We start from the raw sequence: 26,215 nt of genomic DNA on the forward strand, positions 1-26,215 counted from the left end.
GTCCTCGGCCAAAGGAATAAAACGCCAAATCCTTTCGCCTTCCTTCCCCAGCTTCACCTTGCATCCTCTGTGCTCCCACATGCACGTCTTTGTCCTGGTGAGACCTCCCTCTGCTTCGTGTCGGCTGGGCCCCTTCGCCCTGACTTAGCTTCTTCCTAATGTGGGCTGCTATCCTCCTCTGCCTACTAACATCCTGTCCCTCTGCTCAGACTCGCCCTACCTTTGCTTCCACCCACAATCCAGATTCCTCCCTCTGCTGCGTTCTGCTTTCTGTCAACTTTCACAGAACTTCAAGATGATACCAGACAGTGAACGGGTCTTTTATTCTCCACAAGACTGAAAGATTTTCTAGGACAGAGACAATGTCATATTTCTTTTGTATTTGCCAAAGTGATGAAAATATTGAGTTCAGCAGAGCAAATATGTCACGTTCAGGCACAGGGCAGTGTTTGAGAGTATATCGATGTGTCTATAGATTTTTCATCATTACCTCTAAGATCGGTGGGAAATCTTCACTATTGAATGCATCCATCAATCCTGAACTATTCTGGTAAGAAGAATTCCCCACCAGCTCCACTTGAATTTGAACTGGATCAACAATTGAAAGAGCTGTATCGTGCTCATTCCCTAGTCGGCACGAAAACACCTAGAGAATGAAATGCAGTATAGGAAGAATTAATGTCTGATTTAGAAGAGTCTAAACATCAGCAGAAAAAAAAAACACTATCTCGATAGCCATCAGCCCCATATTATCAAAAGACCCATAACAACTGGTGAAATAAATACTGTCAAGAGAGGGGCTGGCATTCTTGCCCACGGCCAAGAGCATGGGCAGTGGTCCCCCCCCCCTTATAAAAGGCAGATCACTGACACATGGCAAAAGGCCTAAAGATCTCACATCCCTTGATTCAATAATCCTACTTCTTTCTAGGAACTAGCCTATGGAAATAATGCAAAACACAGAAAAAAAAAATCACTGAACCATTATTTAATAGTTAACAAAAAAAAAAATTCAGAGCAACCCAGGTTATATCATACCTACTCAATGGAATCTTTTGCAATCATTTAAAAGTGACAATTAAAAAGACCACATGGAATGTTACAATATGGACTATGTGAACAAGCAGCCCAATCAAAATAATACTATACCATGACTTTAAGGAAAGAAACACATCAAAATGTCAACAGAGATTCCGGACAAAGGGATTGGTAATTTTCTCCTCCCCTCCCCCAATTTGATGTAATGTAATTATTACTTTCATAATTGAAAATAAATACATTAATTATTGAAGCTGGGTGATAGGTATATAGGGGCTCATTATATTAATCTGTTTACTTGTATATGTTTGAAATGTTCTATAATAAAAAGTTTAATAATAAACATATTTATGGAGAGAGAGAAGGGAGAGAAGACTCCCATTCTAGGACGAAATTATCTTTGTACTTCAAGAACAGTACAGAAGACCAAAATCTATAAAGAACTTATCAAACTCAACACCCCAAAAAACAAATAATCCAGTTAAGAAATGGGCAGAAGATATGAGGACATTTTTCCAAAGAAGACACCCAGGTGGTCAACAGACACATGAAAATATGCTCAACATCACTCATCATGGGGGAAATACAAATCAAAAACCACAATGAGATACCACCTCACACCTGTCAGAATGGCTAAAATTAACAACACAACAAACAAAAGGTGTTGGTGAGGATGCAGAGAAAGGGGACCCTCGTACACTGCTGGTGGGAATGCAAACCGGTGCAGCCGCTCTGGGGAAAGTATGGAGGTTCCTCAAAAAGTTAAAAATAGAATTACCCTATGATCCAGAAATTGTACTACTAAGTATTTGCCCAAAGGATATAAAAACATAGATTCGAAGGGGTACGTGTTCACAGCAGCATTATCAACAGTAGCCAGGGGCACCTGGGTGGCTCAATCAGTTGGGCAGCCGACTCTTGATTTTGGCTCAGGTCATGGTCTCTGGGTCCTGCGATCAAGCCCCGAGTCAGGCTCCATGCTCAGCATGGAGTCTGCTTGAGGATTCTCTCCCTCTCCCTCTGCCCCTCCCCCTATTCACTTTTTCTCTCTCTAAAATAAATCTTAAAAAAAAACAAACACTAGCCGAACTATGGAAACAGCCCAAGTGTCCATTGACTGCTGAATGGATAAAGATGTGGGGTGTGTGTGTGTGTGTGTGTGTGTGTGTGTGTGTGTGTGTGTGTAGTGGACTATTACTCAACCCTCAAAAAGAATGAAATCTGGTGATTTGCAATGATATGGATGGAGCTAGAATGTACTATGTTAAGTGAAATAAGTCAGAGAAAAACAAATACCATATGATCTGACTCATATGTGGAATTTTAAAAACAAAACAGAGGAACATATGGGAGGGGGGAAAAAGAGAGAGAGAGGGAAACAAACCATAAGAGACTCTTAACGATAGAGAACAAACTGAGGGTTGCTGGAGGGAGGTGGGTGGGGAGGGGCCGGATGGGGGATGGGCATTAAGGAGGGCACTTGATACGATGAGCACTGGGTGTTGTATGTAAGTGATGAAGCACTGAATTCTACTCCAGAAACCAATATTACACTGTATGTTAACTAACTAGAATTTAAATAAAAATTTGAAAAAAAAGGAAAGAAAAAAAAGAACAGTACAGAAGAAAGCATTCATGTTGGTCTCCCTTGTTTCTTCCCCTTTTTTGGGGGGTGGGGGGCATTTCCTAGTGCTGTTGGAAAACATGTGAAACCAAGCTCCTTTACTATATTCAAAATCAACTCATTTGGCTTCCTTTATAAATTCTCCCCCAATGATGTACCGGGGCGGGGGGGGGGGGTGGTCTTAAAATTTAGATCCAATTGTGCTGCCTGAGGAACAAGACTGAAAGGAATTTCCAGGAATCTCAAATATTTTGCCATATAGTTTTTCTAAGACTTTAGAGCAAAAAAAGTTTCATTTTCCTTTTTTCTTCAGGGCCTTCTGCTACACAAAACTCAGTTGTACCTGACAGTTCAATAATCAGTCACCAACATTTTCCATTCAAAGCTGATACTGGAGAGGCTTGGAAAGCAGACGAACTACAATTTCATGATCAACTCACATCACACCAGCATGTAAACACTTCCTCTCAAACTGAGGTTTCTTTACATGAGAGAAACAAGTAATCAAGAAGTGAAATCTCTACAGGTTTTATTCAGCTATATCTGATGAGAGAAAAAAAAGTGTCCATATGCTGCTGACAGTGAAAATAAGTTTTGTTCATTCAACCTCTGAAATACCACTGGGAAGAATAGGGCATGAAGAGTTCAATCATAAAGGGAAAGGAAATGATGAGTAACCTGGACCAAATATTCTAATATTATAACAAGAGGAACGTTAGCGGAGATCAGTGGATTAAGAACACTAGAGAGAAATAATAATCTGCCTCATTTCTCCTTCCCTCTCCACAACCCCTGACTTTAAAAGACACAGAGCAGTTTATACTTAATATTGCATACTGTAATGTTCAGGCTACGAAGACCACTCCAATGCAAAGTATCTCCTTCATGAGATTAAATTAGAGCCTCAAGAGCACTATTAGAGACTCACTCCATTAGGTTATGCATGCCTCTCTAGAGATACCCTTTTTTTTAAATTTTATTATGTTATGTTAATCACCATACATTACATCATTAGTTTTTGATGTAGTGTTCCATGATTCATTGTTTGCGTATAACACCCAGTGCTCCATGCAGAACGTGCCCTCTTTAACACCCATCACCAGACTAGCCCATGCCCCCACCCCCCTCCCCTCTAGAACCCTCAGTTTGTTTCTCAGAGTCCATAGTCTCTCCTGGTTCGTCTCCCCCTCCGATTTCCCCCCCTTCATTTTTCCTTTCCTACTACCTTTTTTTTTTTTTTAGAGAGATATCCTTTTACAGAATAGATATTCCTAAAAGGACTATACATAAAATCCTTCACACCTTTTATAAACAAGTTGCCAAGACCACAAAGCCCTAGGTCTTCACAGAGACAACTCAACGCAGGGACGGTGACTATGGGAAATGAGGACCACTTCCCCAACTTGACTAATTTGCCCAGGACTAGACCCGTAGATGCTGAGGGCAGGGGAAGGGCCTGACAGAGTACTAGGGACTAGAAGAGTCTCGCCAAACTTCTCAAGGGATGATGTAAGAGCAAGAGGTCCAGTCTCTTGGCATATTTACAGCCTGACACTGGAGGACTGATTTCACATATAAGGATAACCTGGCAGATTTGAGGACAAAACGAAGAGGGGGGGCCAGAGTTCACTGACTCCGTCAATTATTTCCCTTAATGAAAGCTGAGGAGGTAAAATTCTCTTCGAAATGCTTCTCTCTTAAGCCAAACATTGAGTGTTTTTATCGACACATAGACTTCTTACCTCAATGCCAAACAAACTCCCTGAAAAGGGGCGATCGACAAATCGTGGCTTATAGGTGAGCACGGTGGTGCCTTTGAGAATAATGGCATTGGTATCGAAGCAGGACACATCTTCAACCACCACAAACTCCGTGCCTGGAAAGGACAGTATTATCAACCAAGCCAAAGCTGGGAAGCTGGAAAGCACCACGCTGTTGCAAACTAGGCAATGCATTTACACCGGGGGGGTGGGGAACAACACACAACACACAACACATTAGCCAACAAGACTTGTTCTCCAGGATGGTTGTCGACACTCTGCTTCACTGCCACCCTGAACAAATTCTCTGTATCTGGCCAGGCCCAGCTGAGCCAAAAGAGTACAGCACAGGCAGAAAAGACGGGGATGCAGTTTCTCTTCTCTCTTTAGAATGTATTTTTAAGGGGTGCCTGGGTGGCTCAGTCGGCTAAGCGTCTGCCTTTGGCTCAGGTCATGGTCTCAGGGTCCTGGGATCGAGCCCCATGTCAGGCTCCCCGCTCAGCAGTGAGTCTGCTTCTCCCTTGCCCTTTGCCCCTCCTGCCCCCCTCACCCCCCACTTGTGCTCTGGCTTGCTCTCTCTCTCTCTCTCAAATGAATAAATTAAAAAAAAAAATCTTTAGAATGTATTTTTAAGCTAAGTCTCCTGGGAGGACTATGAGATATTTCAGAAGCCCAGGAAATCATCCCTTCTCCAAGCAATGACCTGTTTTAAAATCCCAGAAATAGATACACGTCCTAATGCTGGTCAGGCAGTGGAAAGCACGACATCATCTACCTAGCTGTTCAAGTTGTTTACAAAGAACATATAGTAATTTAACGTAGATTTTTTAGAAATTACTAAATGCAGACAGTTTTCTACTCGTTTGTACATGGCAAATTTACTTTGCATTTTCATCAAAATCCATGTTTAGACTGAACTTTTGAAACTAAATCCATTTAAAGTGCACTGCGCTGGCCAGTTTCTTCTAAACCACTGAGCAGTTGTTGGGCTACATCACAAACACAACAGACACACAAATACATACAGATCTACTAGGAGAGTTCGCTAGTTAACAAGAACCACAGTAAATCTGTTTGTAAAGGAACGTATTCTTTTTGTAAAGAAAATAACGATTCCCTCCCTTATTTATCTTTAAACAGATTTTCACACATCAGATTTGCCTAAACTCAGTAAGGCACATCTGTTGGAGCACTGAAGATCAAACAGAAAATTGAAGCCAGATTTAACACTTGGGGAAAACACCACTGTCCAGGCAGTACTCAAGCTGGGCATGTGCCATGGACAGGCCCAGCAGAGGGCCCAGAACCCTGCAGCCTGAATGTGAGCCAGCAGTTCACACCAGAAAATGGAGGTCAAGAATTTCGACACCTGTTGGTCTCTTGGTCTGTATGCAAATATGTAAGTGCTCACATCAAAATACAGAGGTGATAGAAAAATCATCCTAGAAGATACATACTGAGCCTAACATGCATACTGAGAATCAGTGACTCACACCTACATATGCTCACCTGTTACATTGACCTTGACCTCCAGGTGCCTTTCAGTAGACACAGGAAGAGAAGACCGCTTGGTAACTACTCCACTTTTCACAGTTTTGGGGACTACAGCAGATTCACTGCTAGAGTTACGGTGGCGAGAAGGAGTAACATTAGTCTGTTTCTTAATATCGCTGGGAGTGTGAAGAAAATCATGGACTAGCAGCAGCCAGTCAAATATGAGGAACACGCGCAGATTGTTGAGAACTACCGTAAAACAGGACGAATCCTTCGTAGATCTGCAAGGAAAAAGATTTAAAAAAAAAAAAAAAAACAGGAAAAGAAAAATGTATTTTATTAACTTGCAAGTATACTACTCAGCGTGGGCAGGTGTTTTTCCAGTATTTTTTAAATTGACCACTCTGGGTATCAATAAACTCTAAACATTGGTTTAATAAGATATTCAGTGTGCGTTTTCAAAAGCTAATCACATTTTTATGCTGTAAGAAAGCAGTATAGTGTCATCCAGCAGTTCTCAACCAGGAGTGATTTTGTCCCCCAGGAGACTTCTGGCAATGTCTGGAGACATCTGTGTTTGTCACAACACGGGGTGGGGGCATGGTTTGTTATGGGCATCTAGTGAGCAGAGGCCAGGGATGCTACTAAACATCCCGCAACGGACAGGACAGCCCCCCAACAAGGAAGTATCTAACCTAAAACGTCAACAGTGCCGAAGCTGAGAAATCCTGGTGCAGTAGAAAGAGCACAGGCTCAAATCCAGTCACTTACAAGTTGTGTTACCTTGGATAAGTCGCCTACCTTCTCTGAGCCTATTTCCTCACCTACAAAATGAGAAATATGAACACTGTAAAAGATAACAGGTGTGTGTTTGATGAATGTTAGATGCTTTCCCTATAGGCTATTTCATTGAGGCACCCTTTCTTTGATGCTTGGGGGATCACTTCTTTACAAACATCAAATGTACATACTAGTACTAATTCTCCAGCTGGATCTGACCAGAGAGCGCAGATCTTTAGCTTGAGAAGGAGGACAAATAAGATGACATTTATATGTGGGCATAACCCCAAGCACCCCGGAAGTGGAGTTGGCGGAGGGAGAGAGACAATACTGGTTTTGTAGGCCCTATTACCCCAAATTCTCTATTTGAGGTAAAAACCCAAGGAGGACCCCAAGCCTCGTCTCAAACCCTGGTATGGCCCCACCAGAATATGAGTGGGCAGAAATGGGTACGACAGAAGGAAAGTGGGCTCAGGACACCTTTATATGGTTTTCTGGGTTGAACTTTGTTCTGTGAGCCCAAAAGTGACTCTGGGGCTCCAGCTACTACCCGTACCTGGTTACCTCCCCGCAAAGGGGTTCCTATTCAGCAAAAGCTGATTCTGAGATGTTTTTAAGTCTGGCTTCTCTAGTCTCGTTTCTCCTAAACCTGGCTCACTGCCTCTAGAGAAAGGGCACAGTGATGCATGTCTCCCTCATACAGACACAGCATTTTTCACAGAAACACTTTACTCTTTTGTATTAGAGAAAAAATGTTGCCCTCAGTAAAATTTTTCCACCCCATTTTGAACATAGATCGTCAGAGTTATGCACTAACTGAAAAGTCAAAGTATGTCTGATACCCTTTTCTGGAAAATATTTCAAGCCTTTAAACACTGTGAAGTGATTTATATTTGACACACAAAATCCCAACAGAAGAGCAATTCTTCTTGAGACACAGAAGCGTTCAAAAGTTCCAATCAAGAGAACATGTTAACCCCCTCTCACTCACAATGGTATTTCTGTTCACAAGAGCTAAGGTAAGACTTTACCATTTGGCTCCAAGAAATTACACACCTCCAGTATATAAACAGAGTAGTATTTCAAGGCTCCTTATATATTAAAAATGGGATCGGTGAGACAACTAGCTGATAGATTAGGAAGCTAGATCAATAATAATATAGCAAACCCAAAAAGAAATTGTTTCTGCAGAAGGACCAAATATTTGGAAGCCTCCTGCTCAGATAAACATCTTCAAACAAAAGAACCGCAAATCACAGCCAGCCTAGCATCCGACTGCAGTCAGCCAGATCACGAGACATGCAGTGGCCACACCTGAGGACTGTCTGAAGGGACGTGGGTGCTAAGATCAAAGGCCCTGGTGCGAGTCCTGACCACTTCACTCATCCACCATGTGACCTTGGAGAGGTACTCAGTGCCCTCCTAGCTTCTATTACTGCAGCTATATAATTGGACAGAAGTCACCCGCTTTGCAGACTTGCCAGGAGGATTTAAGTATAAAAGTAGGGAGAATGCCTGGCTCCTGGAAGGGCTCAGTAAGAGGCAATGAGCACTCTCATTTCTGAACATCCAAAAAGTTCAGGAAAAGGTCTGTCTACTTTGCTAGACTTCCTAAAGGCATATGGGGAGTGACCACAACCTCTCCCTAAAAGAAATCTCAACCCTGAGAATTCACTGTGCAGCACACTGAAATATCAAGTACATTCAAGTATATGAATACAAGAATAATCTTGATCTTTTTTTTTCCATGAAGTTTTTCCCAGCCTTCTTACTCACTAGTTTGTATTTACAGCATATCTGGTAACATTAAGCACTAAAAGAATAGAACTGACATGGCTTCCAAAGGTCTCCTTTTGGATTTGCATTGGAGGATTTTAGATCAGATATTAAACTGATAAGAACAGATACTACACTTGATCTTGGCCAAAAGGCCGAGAAGCGATGGAGGATTTTAGATCAAATCTAATTTTTCACAGTTTGCAGGCCTATCCTCACTGAGCCCTAAAACCTTACAGTAGTGTATCATAAATAACACCAGCTACGTCAGTAATAATAGTAACAGCTACCATCTGTGCCAAGCAACAGGTCAGAATTACTTACTGAATTACTGCCTCCACCGTGTGAGGTGGGTACAGTCATCCTCTTCTATCTTATAGAGAAGAAAACCGTAGGTCAAAGTGGCTGAACTTGTCCTAGGACACATAGCTAGAAGGGGGCAGATCAAGGTTTTGAGCCCAGATCTGTACGATTCCAAAACATACACTCATTACACACACACCACTTCCTAGCATAATACCAGGAAGAGAAACATAATCTAGTCCAAAGAGGCTAACACCCTTTTAAATGGAGAAGTGGGTTAGCAAGATGTGTGCAGATAAATCTATAATGCAAGTCAAAACCACCGTCCTTCCTATAATTTCTATAGACCAAATGTCTTCTTTCCCCTTAAACAAGAGTCATTTCTTCCTGCCTCAATTCACTTTACGTATTAGAACAGTCTACAGGGAGGTTGATTTTAAGACTGGTCTAATTCTAAACTTTTTTTAAGGCAACAGAGACATCTTTTGGCCAATAAATGCAACTGCAATGTGGTAGGAATACTAAGTTAATAGACTGTGAGCGGCACTGGTGAGCCATCTTCTATTTATCTTTTCAGTGACCCCTCAGTCCTGTGATGTTCTACAGCTGACAGAGAGAGCCTTGGCCCACCGGCCACAAAAGGAAGTTTCTTGATAAATGCAGAGTCAGGGTCTGGATCCATTACCTGTAATGCAGCTCCATCTGAATGGATCCTTGGGTAGTGCTGCTGTTCCTGGAAGGCTGAAAAATACAGCTGAATACGTTTGTCATGCCAGGACTGGCCTTCTGCCCGGCATAGCGGGTGTCAAAAGCCATCATGGAATGGGAAACCAAGTTAATGGACTTGGTTTGGTTGGAAAAGCTTTCATAGAGCAGTTTACATTTCTTGAAGTCGAATCTAAAAGGGAGAAAGCAGACAAGATACTAAACTCTTCCATTTCACAAAATTAAGTTCAAGACAACAGAACAAAATCATAAGTACACCTGAGTTTTATGAAGGAGAATAACTTTCACTGATTTTGTTAACAGACTCCTCAAGAAGGACTTAGTGTCACTGTGCCCTCTTACTTTTCATTTCCAGGAAGATGATCTTGTCCACAGGAACTCCATGAGGAATAACGTTATCTACTATGCTCTGGGTGCATTAGCATTCTCCTTTCTCATCTCAAGTCTGAGAAGGCTATATATGTGTAACAATCCCCGAGGGATGTGAAGGGTCCCTTTAGACCTTCATCTGTCAACTCCTAGCCTGCCTGCAGGGTTCTCTCTCCAGAGTCTGCCAAATTTTTATTTAACAACTATAGCTTCCTGGAAGCGACCAGAACAAATAATACTCTTCATATAGAGAAATAATGCAACTGATCCACCAAGAGGAAGCGCATTTGATACTGCCTTTTTTTTTTAATAACAGAGAAAGCTGCAACGTGCAATTCATAATTTATTCAGTACCATCATGACATTCCATACAGAATTACTTCATTTTGTAAAAAACTAAGGGCATAGCTAGTCATCAGGAAAAAAAAAAAAAAAACGCTGGCTTACAAGACAATCTGGGACACAAGTTTCATTATACCATTGATTCAACTGAGTTAGTTATAGGCCAGGATGGATTCTCGAGGGAAAGACAAAGAAGAGAAAGAAAGGAGTGTTTCAGTAGGGAAATTTCCAGACTTTGAAGTCCTATTTTCAAATACTGAACCACTTTTCCAGCCACATGATCTTACACTAGATTAAAAATTCCATCTAGAAAATAGAAGTCATATCTGCCAAACCTCACATGATTGTCAAGAGATCAAAATGAAAAGGTTATCAGGTGTGAAAACACAATGCGGTCTTCAAGGTTCCACACCAGTAATCACAAATTATTGGTCCACCCAGACCGTGCAAGTGATACACAAAGTGAGTCACCAGGCAAAACACGCCCTATCTAAAGGCAGCCCAAGTTGCTCCTCAGTGAACACACGGGCCCAGTACTGTCAAAGCTTTCAAGAGCTCTGACTCTTAAAAGAGGCGGAAATCCAAACTTTTGATGTCAAGTCCCCCAGTTTTTAAATGTTGGCCGGGGAGGCAGTGAGCAGGGCCGCTCCCCGATTAGCACTGGGTCTCCCCTACTCAGACAACCCCCAGCCTGTACTTCGGACCCCTCTGCACTCTGTGGGACCGTGCTCTAACTCCGTGGGGTGTGCGACACCTTTAAGTGCCATTCAAGACCACTCCGGGACTCTCGTCTTTCTCACTGGCACATCGATACGCTGGCTGCCCTGTCAGCCACAGTGACCATGGCCACAGAACAGCCTGAGGGCCACCAGGGACACACAGCATCAGGAGAAAAACGTCTTCATTTTTCTCAATCACTGCTGTGTCTGCATGTCTGTCACCTCCTTTTGCCCCCACCCCGGTAGTTTTTATTTATTATTATTTTTTAAGCTGTTGGTGACACAGCACGGCAGCAAGATTACATTAGGAATGTATTATGATACAACTTCTTCCACTGAAGCCTTACACCTTACCCCACCCCAGGCAACTACCGTACAACTGCGGTGGCCCTTCCGTCTCTCCCAGCACGCGTACCCATACCGCACAAGGCTGAAGGGGTACTCTACAGACACCGTTAGCAGCATCAGGAGCTTTCCACGACTGTGGTTCTGGAGTTCAATGGGGTGGGGACGGGAATGGGCGAAGGGGGGCAGGAGGTACAGGCTTCCAGCTATGGAATGAGTAAGTCACGGGGATCAAGAGTACAACACAAGGGACACAGTCACGGTACTGTAGTAATGTCCTACGGTGACAGATGGTTGGCTGCACCCATGGTGAGCACAGCAAAACGTACAGAGAAGCTGAATCACGACGTAGTACACGTGAAACTAACATAACGTTGTGTGTCAACAATACGATTTTTTTTAAACCGTGCCGCCATAAAAACAAAAAACAAAAAAAACAAACAAAAAAAACCAATGCCAGTAGATTCTTGGGAAAGTTTTGCATAATTTCTGCAGCTCTTTCAAACGCATCGGTTTCAGCACCAGGTGTGGAGGTCACTGAAACGTCCTAATAACCTGTCTTTACTGATAAAGCAATGAATTTAAACTTTGAACAAGCACCACGTAGACCAACCAAAAAGCACTGTGCAGACCACCTCCAGTCGCGAACCTCCGTTCTGCAACCTCTGCTCTAGGCCAAAGCGAATTCCACTGAAGTGAAACGTGTACTGTTTGCAACACTGTTACACCAGGCCGGTCACTAGGCATAAACCAGTACCATGAGAGTCGTACCTGGCTAAGGACCCAGTACTTTCTTTTCCTTTTGGATCTTTCAGCTCCAGACTTACATTCACCATATCGATGAGGAAGCACATGCACGTGTACACTTCTCCACTGAGAACAGTCTGCAAGAGGAAAATGCCAATCTGAAAAGGGGGTTAATATGTCAAGACAATAATCTGCTTGTTCCATTTCTCTCTGCAGGTGAGCTGGAGGGATCCACGCACGAGGTGGCCATCAGCTAGGACTGCAAGAGTTAAGGGTTATGGGACAGCACGAGGTCTCACTCACGTGAATTCTTGGGTCTTGTAAATCGTAAGGCCGCATAAATTCCTCTATGGGCTCTCCGAGGTTGTTCTCCAATAAACCGCGGATCAGCTTGTATTTGTACAAATCCAGGGAGCAGTGGACTGAGGAGAGGTTGCCATGGATAGATATGTCTGGCACAGTATGACTTATTTCTCTGAGGAAAGAAAAAAAGGTCACTTTGGCAAACAAATCAGTAACTTAACACTGACAAAGCGCACACCCAAACGTAAGAAAGAGCTAAAAGGTACCTGCCTACATTATCCATCAGTTCATTTCCAAATTCCAATAATAAAAATTTCATGTGGCTCCAAAGGAAGCACATGAGCACAACTGAGTGTCCTGCTTCAGCTACAAAAAGCCCCTTTTCTCTTAAAATAGGCATTTATAAAGTCCCCAAATCTGAGTTAGCTAAGTAACTATTAATAAGGAAAAATCTCATGAGATCCAGGAAGAGCTTAAAGATTATAGTTGGGGAGGCAATAAAGAAATGGCAGTCTCTTCATTTAACTCTTCAGATTTCATGATAACTAAAGGTGAACAGCAGAGTTTCATACCGAACCTAAATGGGACGTCAGGATAAAGTCTGAATCTGTTACTTGTCTCTGCTGAGATGGGCAGGAGCAGGGTTGAGATGCCCGGGTCAGGGGTTAGTATACCTCGTCCCCACACTGAAGAGCTTTTCCCCGACCCTTCCGGGGAGAAGTGGGCACCATGGATCCTGCAGACAGCATGCTCTGCGTATGTAAAGTAGAGGACGGGGTTTGAAAGTAGAGGAATGTAAAAAATTACTTTGCAGAGAAAAACCTATACATGATCAAGTAAAGAAAGAACAGTGATGCAAGCCACACAAAAAGCTGGAAAGGACTACCCGGTGCCCTCTCAGCTTCCTGTTCCTGTGGTGCAAGCAGCTGAGAGGGTATCTCGTACTGAGTTACCACCACCTTATTGGGGCTAACAGTATAATCACCTGCACATAAACACTGATGGAAGCGAAGAGGGTCAAATTTACATAATCAGAGTAACAAAGGACATTTTTTGGGGGGAAAGCATTACTTGAAAAGAAAACAAAGTGTTCCATTTCTAAATAATGAAGCTCCTCCTAAGACTGCTAGGCCAGTAAAACCAGAGAGAGCCCATGCCAAGCGTAACTGAGCGCCAGCCAGGGAGCACTCAAGTAACAAGTAAGAATGAAATGCAAAAATCCCAGAGAGAGCAGCTACATGGTGCCGTTAATCCAGAGAAAAACAAAAAATGGCATTAAATGGCTCGCCCAAACCCAAGAACCACGAAGGGAGTGGCCAAAGACGGATTAAAATCACACTCCCCACAAGTAACGAGACTGCTTGTCAAAATGCGGCAAACGAGAACATCTTCCATTACTTGACAGCCACGCCCCATCTTTGCCTGTAGTTGAAATGCAAGCGTTGCTGCTTTCTCCAAAATGAATGCCCCAAACAGAGGGGCAATCGTGCCCGGGGTGCAGCAGCTCCCAGCCGTGCGCGTGGACCAGGCCAGCATGAGCACCACCAGGGGACCTTGCTCACGTGTACTGAGGCTCGGCCCTGAGACTCAGGTTCTGCTGGTCTCAGGTCGGGTCTGGGAACATTTATATTCAAGACGTTTCCCGGACGATCCCATGGAAGTAATGACAACTGAAGCAATGCTCTAATCTGCAGAAATGAGCACCCTGTGTTTGAGGCCAATGAAAAGGTAAATTAGAGTCAGCTCATTAGCCTTTATGGAGTACTTTCAGATTGCTTAATGGAGCAAAATGGGCAGAACTGCATCTCAACAGTTATTCTGATTAAATGGAGCTCCAGGGTAAGTAGCAACACCAGGTCCAGAATCTATTGTGCTTGGAACATATAATCCAAATGTCACCTCTTCCAAAATACTCTCCCTGCCATCACCACCTCCCTACGTCCACCAAAAGCCATGCTACATTCATGCCCCTTCGTCTTTGTTTCCAAGGCCCCAGGGGCAATCCCCTAACACAGTTTATAACACTGAGTCAAACTCTAAATTAGAATCACCTTCTAATTTGCCTTCTTATAGCCCTATATCAACACAACATAAGCTCCATAAAGACAGGTTTTCCTTCCCATCCCAGTAGCCCTCACATCTAGTACCCAGCTGGGACTCAATAAACATTTGCTACATAGAAGAAATAAGTGAAAACCACCTATTCTCTTCCAGACTTACCTTCACAGCACTGATTTCCAAGTGATTAAGATTCTACCTATGATAGACTATTATCCAGATGTAAACCACTCACTTGTCCAAATTCCTTTCCACCTGCAATTTCAGCCGACAAGGCTCAGTGAGGAGACTCCCTCCCGTCTGCCGCACAAAATAGGAAGGGAATACCAGATCTCCACTGCTGTCGTCTGAGGCCTTAGAATACTCTCGTGGGTGTCTCTCGGCAGCAAAGATGTCCATGTCTTGTAGGTCCACGACAATGCAGTCCAGCAGGCAGACGTGGTCTTCTACATGGACCCACGGAAAGAGAGAGAATGAAGAAAGTAAGACCCAGAAAGGACCGGCCCTGAACAAAACTAAAAAGCTAAACAAAGTTCATCCTGTCTTTGGAAAATGTTTCAGAACCGTCCACTTCAAAAACCTGAGTGTCCAAAAGTCTCCACTCTGGCACCACGGCCTCCCTATGTCACACTCCCTGAGCTAGACACTTCCCGTCTGCTCCCCCTCCGCGTCACACACATGCTGCTGTCCTGAGACACGAGCTGAGCCTGAAGGATTTATGACTGACATGATTGGACAGCCATCCCTCCCAAGGATATCCTACAGGGCTCTCATGTAGAAAGGACACAACCCAGAGGCTTACAAAGTTTTCCAGCACCGAAATTCTTTTCTCAAACAAGTATGTAATCATTTCCGCTACCAGCGATCTCATCCAAACCACCATCATTCTGCCTGGCCCCCCAGAAACTCCCCTCCCATATACCTACGCCATTCCCTCTGGCCCTCACAAAACCATTCCGCCCGCAAAATACCTGAGTAATCCTTAAAAAAATAAATGAGACCATAACATTCTCTTCCTCCTACACTTTAATGATTATGCTTAATCCAAAGTTGTTTCTGTAAAACTCCCCCTAAATCCTTATAAAACCCTGCATAAGCCCACTGCCTACTTTTCCAACTTCATCTCAAGCCATTCTGCCCCCTGCTCCTGAAGCCTCAGGCTCACTGGCCTTTGTCTCCCAAAATTGCCAAGCCCTTTGCTATCTGAACAGCATCACCCTCCCCTCTTGATCTCAGCTGGGTCCTCTCTGTTCTTTCCTCCTGCCCCATTTCATCTTTCCTAGGACATCTCACTGTGTCCACATTTAGGGGCCTGCTTGGCGCCTCTCTCATCTCCTACGCAGAGGGGCAGTCAAATGATAACATCAGCATTCAGCCCGTACTACACATGTCAGTTCTTCAGACTGAAAAGTCATTTGTGCAAATATTTTTAAAACACCTACTCTGCGCCAGTTACTTTTCTAAGTCCAGGACACTATTCTAGGATACAGCAGTGAACAGAACATACAAATACCTTTTCCCTCATGAAGCTTATAGTCTAATATAAAATTGTAAATTTATAAATTCTCCACCAAATTAATCTATTTATTTAATATAATCCCAATCAAAATCCCAAAAGGGAATTTTGAGGTATGTGGGGGGGGGGAGGGAAACTTAACAAAATAATTCTGAGTTATTTTAAAAAATAATTAGGGTATTTGTCCCATGGGATGATAAAACATGGGGAAGGTGTTTCTGAGTGTGTTATCAGAAGCGGAACACACAAAATAAAGTAACAATGGATCTAGCTATATGGAAATTAAAGAGTTCTACAAGACATCATGAACAAAAAGGGCAAAGGAGAAACTGGAAAAAAATTGCAATATATTTGACAGTTATTAGGGAAACAGCCCCACTTTATAAAGATTTGAAAATCTGTAAGAAAAGAATACGCGAGTAGGAAAATTGGCAAGGAATGTGATAGGCAATTTACTACAAAAAGAAAATCATCCCAGTATGTATATGAAAATACATCCAACCTCATTAGTCATCAAATAAATGCACATTAAAACACACACACACACACACAAAATAAATAAATAAATACAGCAGTTCTTTATTTTTTACTATTTTGATAAATATGTGGAAGAGACAAAAGTGGAACTGATCTGGTAGAAGGGGGTGGGGGAGGGGGTAAAGGGTTTCAGAGATTCCCTAGGGTCATCATGGAACCCTAAGGATACACAGAGCAGTTTGAAAACCACTGCTTTAATCCCATCTTAATCACAAACAAAGAAATTCCAGAAACAAACAGCAAACTGGAAAGAGAAATACTTTTTGGAGAGAGATCCTTCCATCCATCTCTACAACATCCCAAATCATTTCTCATAGGCATCCGCTATGCAGAAGGCTGGCCTTCCTCCTACTCATCACTGTCCTCACAGCAATGGCAGAAAGTAACAAGTGTCAGGTGGCACCGTGTGCCCACCCCCTCCACGCTCCATGCACATTACGTATAGAGACTGGTAGACAGTGTCACTTAGGTTAAGGATTCGGACTCTGAGGTCAAACTGCGTAAGTTCATAGTCCAACTCTGCCACTTACTATCTGCACAACCCAGGGCAAGTTAAGCTACTTCACCTCTCTAAGTCTTTGTCTCTTCGTGTGTAAAATGAGGATAAAAATAAAACTCTATAGGAGTGCTACGGGGTCAGATGCAATGATTTATGGAACAACATGCCATGATATCTGGCACACAGTAAGTGTTCAACAACCAGCACTGTGATGATGATTAGGATAATCTCATTTAATCATCAATCCAACCAAAAGCCACTTTCCTGTCACCTCCAGGACCACAAGGGACTACAGGGAGTAGTACCTAGTACCATTAGTCCTTGCATAGAACAAAAGACAGGCAACAGCCTTCTCAGTGAGTGTCCCACATCTCTCAAAGCCTGATCACACTGGACAGATTTTTGTGGCGAATCACATTCTGTTTCCCTCTCTAATTTATCCTACCCATCACCTACCCAGAATACATTTAAAAACCAAAAGGCCAGGGGCGCCTGGTTGGCTCAGTGGGAGGAGCATGCAACTCTTGATCTTGGGGTCCTGAGTTCAAGCCCCAGGATGGGTGTAGAGATAAATTAAAAAATAAAAATAGGGGCGCCTGGGTGGCTCAGTCGGTTAAGCGTCCGACTCTTGATTTCAGCTCAGGTCATGATCTCAGGGTCATAAGATCAAGCCCCAAGTTGGGCTCTGCACTGGGCACAGAGCCTGCTTAAATAAATTAAATAAAAAAAGATTAAAACATAAAAATAAATTTAAAAACAAAACAAAAAGGCCAGACTACATCAAAATAAAAAGCTTCTGCACAGCAAAGGAAAGAACAAAACTAAAAGGCAACCTACTGAATGGGAGAATATATTGCAAATGACGTATCTGATAAAGGGTTAGTATAAAAACTTATACAACTCAACAAAACCCAAATAATCCAATTTAAGGATGGGCAGAAGACATGAACAGACACTTCCCCAAAGAAGATATCCAGATGGCCAACAGACACATGAAAAGATGCTAACATCACTCATCATCAGGGAAATGTAAATCAAAACTACAATGAACTATCACCTCATGCATGTCAGAATGGTTAAAATCAACAACACAGGAAACAACAGGTGTTGACAAGGATTCAGAGAAAGGGGAACCCTCTTGCACTGCCGGTGGGAATGCGAACTGGTGCAGCCACTCAGGAACCAGTATGGAGGTTCCTCAAAAAATTAAAAATAGAACTACTCCATGATCCAGTAATCACGCTACTGGGTATTTACTCCCAAATACAAAAACACTAATTCAAAGGGATACATGCACCTAATGTTTATAGCAGTATTTGCAATAGCCAAATTATGATAGCAGTCCAAGTATCCATCAAGTGATGAATGGATAAAGAGGTGGTATATAGGGCTCCTGGGTGGCTCAGTCGGTTAAGCGTCTGCTTTCAGCTCAGGTCATGAACCCAGGGTCCTAGGATCAAGCCCCGTGTCGGGCTCCCTGCTCAGCGGGGAATCTGTTTCTCCCTTCCCTCTGCCACTCCCCCTGCTTGTGCGCTCTCTCTCTCTCTCTCTCTCTGTCTCTCTCTCACGCATACAAAAATAAATAAATAAAATCTTTAAAAAAAAAAGGTGATACACACACACACACACACACACACTAGAACATTACTCAGCCATAAAAAAGAATGAAATCCTGCCATTTGCAACAACATGGATGGAGCTAGAGTATTATGCTAAGTGAAATAAGTCAATCAGAGAAAGACAAATACCATATGATCTCATTCCTATGTGGAATTTAAGAAACAAAACAAACAAGCAAAGGAAAAAAGGGGGTAGGGAGGGAGAGAGAGAGAGACAAGCCAAGAACCAGATAACTATAGAGAACTGATGGTTATCAGAAGGGAGGTGGTAGGGGGATGGGTGAAATGGGTGATGGGGATGAAGGAGAGCACTTGTCATGATGAGCACAGGGTGATTAAGAAGTGTTGAATCACTGTATTGTACACCTGAAACTAATATAACACTCTATGTTAACATACAAGAATTAAAACAAAAAATTGAATTCAATTTAATTTAATTTTTAAAAAAACCCAAAAGGCCAAAATCAGGCTCTCATCTGGAATGACTAATTCTTAAATTCTAGAGAAGAACACCAATAACTGGATGGTTCCTGTCTTTGCAAAATTGTTACTTACAGTATCTCTGTTGTTACCTAATTCACACTAATATCTTTTAAGAGTTCTTTGTTTTTTTAGAATTAAATAGAATAATAATTAAGTAGAAAACAGTGTCTTGACAGTGACTTGCAAAGATGTGTCTAAGGATGCAGGAATCATTCTAGTTATACTATCACCATCTTGTGGCAACTACCTTGACCTAAAGGAAAAAGTCCTAAGAGACCATCTAAATCCCTTTATTCACACTGTGTCTTGCTAATTTAACTGTATTTTAGAAGTCATTCACAGCTAAAATCTACATCCTAAGATTCTTAGGCTTTCTAAAGCAGTATCAAAATCCGATTATCACTAAAGACCCGCTACCACTCTGATGCCTCCCCCTGAGGCACCTGCCACAGTCTCATGAACTCCCCACTCATGCGGCTCCTTTCTCCTTTTTTACCTGGACTACTGGAAACCTGGGTGGCGGAGGGCGCGGCTTGTTGCCCTTGCTGCTTGGTCGAGGTACTCAGCACAGACTCACTCCTCAGGCCGCCTAGACTCATCCCAGCAGGAGGCATCATGAACAGCCCCTCGGAATGCATTCCCTTCGGGTCCTCCGTGCTCGTCATTTTCCTCATACTGTGTTTGGGGGTACCCGTTGGGGATGCTGAAGGCACAGATTCCTGGGAAGAAATAAAATAAAACTAGAAGGCAGGAATGGGGGTGACTGCATCTTTACTCTCCTGAAAGTCCTATCCTAGTTCCTGGGCTCTTCAAAGACTCTGTGACACTTGGCACTTCCCAAGCCCCCCAAATCCCATAAACAAAAGGGTAACAGGGTCATGACATTTCCTGTCACATGTAATTATTTGCAGAGATGTTACTTATAATTCAACACTTGTTGAAAACTACAGCAATCTTGCAGGAATATATTATCTGTTGGCTTAAGATGCTAACTGTTGGTGGTTTAGTCTAGGTCAAACACAGTGAAAGCAGACCTCTCGGCCCTATCATATAAGTGTTGTTGCTCTGCTGAAGGGGAGGGGCTTATTATTCTAAGAGAATGTATCTACCGCAATATGGTTCCAATGGAATGAAGCTATGGTTGCGTGTCTGCACTTCCTAGAAGTCACTCCTTTGGGCTTACATTTCTTATCTCTTTAAGTAACTGTGCAAATGAAAACAAAACGGAAAACATAGGAGGCTGGCCATTCCTATTATGTTTCTGTTCAAGGGCATAAAAATTAAGGGCAAATACGGAGTAACATAAATTCTGTAATTCTACTGAAAACACTACACGCTTTTCTTATATACTTAGTACCTTCAGTTCGTTGCCAACAGGGGAAATCTTCTTCACCCGAATGATTCCATAACTGACTTTTAAACTCGACCCAAGCCTCCACACTACCTATCTGCAGGGCTTCACCACCATCGACCCACTTTCACAGGGATGTTGGGGGGGAGAGGAAGAACGGGTTTCCTGCCCATATTGCCCTATGTGTTTACTCATCTCAGCATTTGAAAAGGAGATGGTAACACTGTTCTCCTTCCCAGTTATCTTGAGTACAGTGATTTACAAGTAACGGTGAAAAAAAAAAAAACACACCAGAAAACAGTTCTTACTTTCCACATTTTTTTTTTGGAAGGCAAATTGCTAGGTAAATGCTCTTATTTAAATATTTCGACATTAAAAACCTTCCCCCTTGCTTAGTTTATTTAAACTCTAGAGAGTAGTTGTTGCTCTTTGACTTGATTCATCTCTACATCCTCTCTGTAGTTGGTTTAAATAAATCAATGGCTTGAGGAGATTAACTCAAAGCTTTTGAAAGGCTGACTTAGAAATTATGGTTTAAGCTCGAGTTGTGGTTGAGAAGAATGAAAGGAAAAGCATATGTAAAAAATCCAAGCCTGCACTCATTAAGACATGGATTTGTGTAAAACAATCCCAAAAACACTGGAGTCGGGGAACTCAAAGGCAAATAACCCCTCTGTGAGCTTTGATTTCAGGATTATCTCCTGTTCTTTAACCACTGGAATGCACACTACACAAACCTCACACATGCAAATACATTAAAGGGAAAATGTAAATGCAAAGTGATTTTTGGTGAAGAAAGTAATTCTTCACTTCATCTAGACCAACTGAGCTTGACTGTGCCTGTGGAGATGTGAGCTCCACAGATAGGTTTATCTGATCACAAAGACTTCACCAAGCGACACACTCCAAGCAGCCCTTATGGAATTCTACAGAACAATCACTGGCATGTAACAAGATAAAAGTTTTTCTAGGATTTAAGGAAATCAGATCATCAAGATATTACTGCCTAAAGCCAAAAAACCAAAAGAAGTTCCCTTTATGGTCCTTAGGAAGGCCTTCTCTACACAGGAGGGAAGTGACTCATCAAAGGGACAAAAAGGTGATAAGCAGGCTTTCCCAAGTAATGTGGTAAAGAGTTAGTTTTTCAAAGTTTTCTTTTTAAAGTATATGAATGTGAATTGACTGCTGAATCCCATAAGGTTTTTCAGGATAACCAGGAGGCAAAAAGTGTATTATACCTTGAAGAAAGAGCGAGCCGTGTACGCACTGCCGCTTAAAATCAAATCCTCAAAAACAAATACAGGAAAAGTCTTTCATTAAAATGCCACAAACTATGTGCTGTTATTTGGCTTATTTAACAAAACAGAAACTCATGTGCAAAAATTTCTTCCAATATTTTGGCAATTCTTAGAGGCTAACATCTGAGTTAGCTCCTGAGCCCATATACAGATAAAACCGATACAGAACATCAGTCCTTTACCTTTTTAGGAAGGGTAGAGGAACAAAAATGGTATTATTCAACCTGATCACCTATTCTGGTTCTAGCTTATTTCCTCCTAAAAAATTTAGTCCTCAAAACAAAGATTTGCCACAAACACAGATATCCTGAAGAACTTACTGTCGGCTCAAAAGACCGCTCCAAAGAAGGAATTCAACTCTCCCTTGGGCAGTGATGGCAGGAGAGCTGGAACAAGATGTTGGAACAAAGTGTCCCCAGGTGACAGTGAGGACAACCTTCATGTGCAAACACCAAGTTCTGATACATTTGCTTAATATCCAGTTGGGGCGCCTGGGTGGCTCAGTCGGTTAAGCGTCTGCCTTCGGCTCAGGTCATGATCCTGGGGTCCTGGGATCGAGTCCCACATTGAGCTCCCAGCTCAGCGGGGAGTCTGCTTCTCTGTCTCCTTCTGCCACCCTCCCCCCCAGCTCGTGTGCTCTCAAATAAATAAATAAAATCTTTTAAAAAAAATCTAGTCATATTAACTATAAATACCTCACACTAAGAAAATTTTAGAAGCGAGAACTTTTAGAAGCAGGTACCAATCTTTCTTTTCACAAATGGATCTTTCTTTTATGTTCTTTAAGACTCTGGTCAGTGAACAGTAAAATGCTTCTCTCTCAACTGTGAAAACAGACTTTCTTCATTAAGACCCAGGTTACCAGTACTCTACTAGGCCTGCTGTGAAAGACCAGTAGAGACTGATTTTATTTTTACTCTCTTAAAAACCATACCTAAGTGGCAGCCTATATCTCCCTATCAAGGCAGGGAAGGCTTATCATTCCCACAGGAGGTCTTCCTACAGTGAGGTCAACGAGCGAGTTCTCAATCAGCTCTGCCTGAAGGCCTGTCTATGAAGCTATGCGGTAAACATGGTGGCGCTCTGCCTCCAATGCTGAGCACTGCTGCTCTGGCGTCACCCTCTGCTCTCATCATTGCATCTGGTTTCTCTGAGTGACTACAGGTGGGGTGATATATGGACAACCCACCGCTCAACCCCTTGTCCAAACACCCTCGCTCTGGCAAGGTTATGACACACAAACATGGCTGCCACGTTCTTGCTGTCTGTCTGCACCCTTCTTACTCTACCCGCTCCCACTCGCTGAATCAAATATTTTCAGCTCAGGATGTGTAGCTTAGTAAGAGTGAGTAAATGGATGAGTGAGAAGTAAAACAAATGAAGAAAAATATGGAGACAGTAATTTGAAAACAAAATTATTTGGGTTTAGGCATTACCAACAAATAGAGTCTCCTGTTACTTTCTGAACCAAGCTGAGGTCCTTGGCAAAGTCCTGGTAAGAACTAGCACCCTACTCACACTTTTTCATTTTCTTTTCTTTCTACACCTAGAGAGGCAAACAGTAACTGCTCAAATTTATATCTTTTCTGTGATCATCTTTGGAGTTCTTCCCTTGAAATTATTTTCATGAACTCAGCCACACCCTTTAGAAAATTCAAAAGAGTTACAGCGATGCAGGCCAGGGCCTGTAAGGCACATCACAGGGACCGCCTTCCCCAGTTAACTCTCCCGACACAGGCCTAACCGTAATAGTGGGAGGTGAAGGCGTATCACAGTTAAGAGTGTATGGAAGGCAGACACACCAAGTCTGAGGCCCATGCTGTACTGGGACTAGCTGTATTATCCAAAAGAAATGACCTACCCTATCTAAGTCTCAATATCTTTAGCTCGAAAAATGGGGTTAATAAAACCAGATACCCCCTTAGGTTGCTAAGGAGAAAAAAAAATGGACAAATATGTAAAGAACTTAGCACTGGCTAATATATAAGAAGCATCCAACAAATGTTGGCTATTTCCTGCTATTATTGCCAGTCATAAGAGCTCATAATGAAATCTTCTGTACCTCCTCCTTCAAAGGCTCTCTCCCTCTGTTATTAGCTTTTAGACTAAAGATGGGCATAACTACCTGGGAACTTCAGTAAGTGCTTTTCTGACAAGCTAAAATGAATTTGTTCTTAATAAGCAAATATACTGCAAAGCTGCCGTGGAAACTAGCAAGGCTCTGTTAAAACATACACCTAGAACAAGACCTGGTCCCAAGTTGCAGCAGCGTTAGTCTCCTGGACTACAGAAATGGGTGGGAGGGGCTCGTGAGACCACCTCTGGTGCCAAATCTGTGATTTACTACATGAATGTAAAATGAAAGCAATAATCTTCAGCCCAGTTACCTCTAAACACTGTCATAAGAAATAAATAAGTGCTAAATTAGTTTTAAACTATAAAGCCACATACTGCATAAAATTTTATTATGAAGATATGAACGGCTTCAGATAAACCATGGGCCAAATCCCATCTGCTGAAAAAAATAGGTCATGTAAAAAGTTGATCATTTATAAGGTCAGCCTGTGAGAAAAGCATTATATAGACAGAAGGTTGGTTCTGTTGGTTGTCTGCATACAACTGGTAAAGGTTATAATTTACACTATCTCTATTAAAAGGCTAATTGAAATGTCAATAAAATGTCAAAAAAAATTGTTCAAGCTACATACACCACAAAAGTAACAGCAGTTACAAGTCACCTTGTTGGCAACATATGAAATCTTCAACTGGCGCTCAAATAGTTGGACCGAAAAGGGAATGGATATTGATTGCTTACCTTATCTTGTAAGGAAAAGGTCCCAGGAAAACCAGCAAAGAGGAACTTGTTCTTGACCTTCAACTTCCCCAAATTTGCTACAATCAGATTATTTGATCTGGAACTTTCAGGGATAAGGAGAACAGGAGCACCTGCCTCAATATCCAGGAGAACCCGTGAACAGCGCTGGGCTTGATCTCTCACCTGAAACAGGAAGAAAAATTAACTCAGAGGCTCAATCAATGCCCTAATTTTACAATCAAATAGCTTCCGGTTCCCAAAAGTTCCATGAATTCATAATTCTAAAACAACTAAAATCACACAGAGTATATTCTAATAGCACCATGGACTTACACTAGAAATCGATAACAAGATAATGGAAAACCCCCAAATATTTGGAAAGTAGACTACACACTTAATAACCCAAGGGTCAAAGAAAAAATCACAAAGGAAACAGAAAAATCTTTTGACCTAACTGATAAAGAAAATGTAGCATATTCAAATTTGTGGGACACACTTAAGACAGTACTTAATGAAAAATGTATAGTATAGTATTAAACGCTTAAAGAATAAAGATTAAAATCAGTGATCAAAGTGTAAGAAGCTAGAAAAAGGAAAAGCAAAATGAATTTAAGTAAGTAGAAGGGGAAAAAATAGTATAAAGCAAAAATCAGTTATTTAGAAAACAGATAATTTTAAAAAATCAATTAAATATTTATACAACACAATACCCAACAACCACAGAATATACATTCTTTCCAAGTATACATGGCATACTCATTGAGAATACGCCTGGGCCATAACACAGGCTTCAATAAGTTAATTATTTGAAAAGACTAATAAACTGACAAACGTCTAGCTATACAAATCAAGACAACAGGAAGAAAACAAAACCGCCACTGTCAGGAAGGAGTGCGTGACATTGCTACACAACTTACAAAAAGAATTTTTTAAAGGTTTTATTTATTCATTTGAGTGGGGGTGGGGGGAGAGGGACAGAGCATGAGTGAGTGGGAGGGGCAGAGGGAAAGGGAGAAGCAGGCTCCCCGCTGAGCAGGGAGCCCAACTCGGGGGCCTCAATCCCAGGACCTGGGGATCATGACCTGAGCCGAAGGCAGACGCTTAACCGACTGAGCCATCCGGGCACCCCCAGAACTTACAAATATTAAAAAGATAAGGGAACTTATGAACAACTTCATGCCAACAAACTGACAATTTAGATGAAGTGGAGAGATTCCTTAAAAAACACAAGCACAAACTATCTACAGTTAACACCGCATTTTCAGAAGGTTTTCCCCCTAAGATAAGGAACAAGGCAAGGGTAACCCCTCTCACCACTTCTATTCAACATTATGCTGAAGTCCTAGTCTGTGCAAAAAGACCTACAGGTTGGAAAGGAAAAAATATAACTCTCTTATTCCAGACAACATAATCACCTACGTAGAAAATCCCAAAAAATCGAAAGGAACTAGAATAAGTGCAGCAAGATTGAAGGATAAGAGGTCAACATGTTGATATACGAAAGTTAATTCTATTTGTCGCACTTTCAATAAATAATTGGACACTGAAATTGTTTTAAAAATTGATATCATTTATAATAGCATCAAAATTTCAAATACCTCGGGATCAATTTAACAAAAGGTGTGTAAGACCAGTATACCCAAAACTATAACACAGTACTGGAACTGAAGACCTAATTAAATAGAGAGACATATCATACACGAGGATCCAAAG

General features: G+C 42.1%; 1 protein-coding gene and 1 pseudogene across 1 annotated transcript in view; both read right to left on the reverse strand.

Annotated features, from left to right (window-relative positions):
- The window catches only part of VPS13D (vacuolar protein sorting 13 homolog D), a 238,146-nt gene that overhangs the window by 166,992 nt on the left and 44,939 nt on the right, over positions 1-26,215 (reverse strand). Inside the window, exons 24-32 of the mRNA XM_078071798.1 lie at positions 24,503-24,685; positions 19,535-19,757; positions 14,620-14,830; positions 12,327-12,498; positions 12,048-12,160; positions 9,461-9,673; positions 5,932-6,197; positions 4,405-4,538; positions 491-646 (exon numbers count right to left, since the gene is read on the reverse strand). Coding sequence (XP_077927924.1) covers positions 491-646; positions 4,405-4,538; positions 5,932-6,197; positions 9,461-9,673; positions 12,048-12,160; positions 12,327-12,498; positions 14,620-14,830; positions 19,535-19,757; positions 24,503-24,685 — 1,671 coding nt within the window. The remainder of the gene's footprint in view (positions 1-490; positions 647-4,404; positions 4,539-5,931; positions 6,198-9,460; positions 9,674-12,047; positions 12,161-12,326; positions 12,499-14,619; positions 14,831-19,534; positions 19,758-24,502; positions 24,686-26,215) is intronic.
- On the reverse strand, positions 8,537-8,639 carry LOC118521452 (U2 spliceosomal RNA; annotated as a pseudogene).

This window comes from Halichoerus grypus, chromosome 5 (assembly GCF_964656455.1).
Source record: "Halichoerus grypus chromosome 5, mHalGry1.hap1.1, whole genome shotgun sequence".
NCBI classification, from domain to species: Eukaryota; Metazoa; Chordata; class Mammalia; order Carnivora; family Phocidae; genus Halichoerus; species Halichoerus grypus.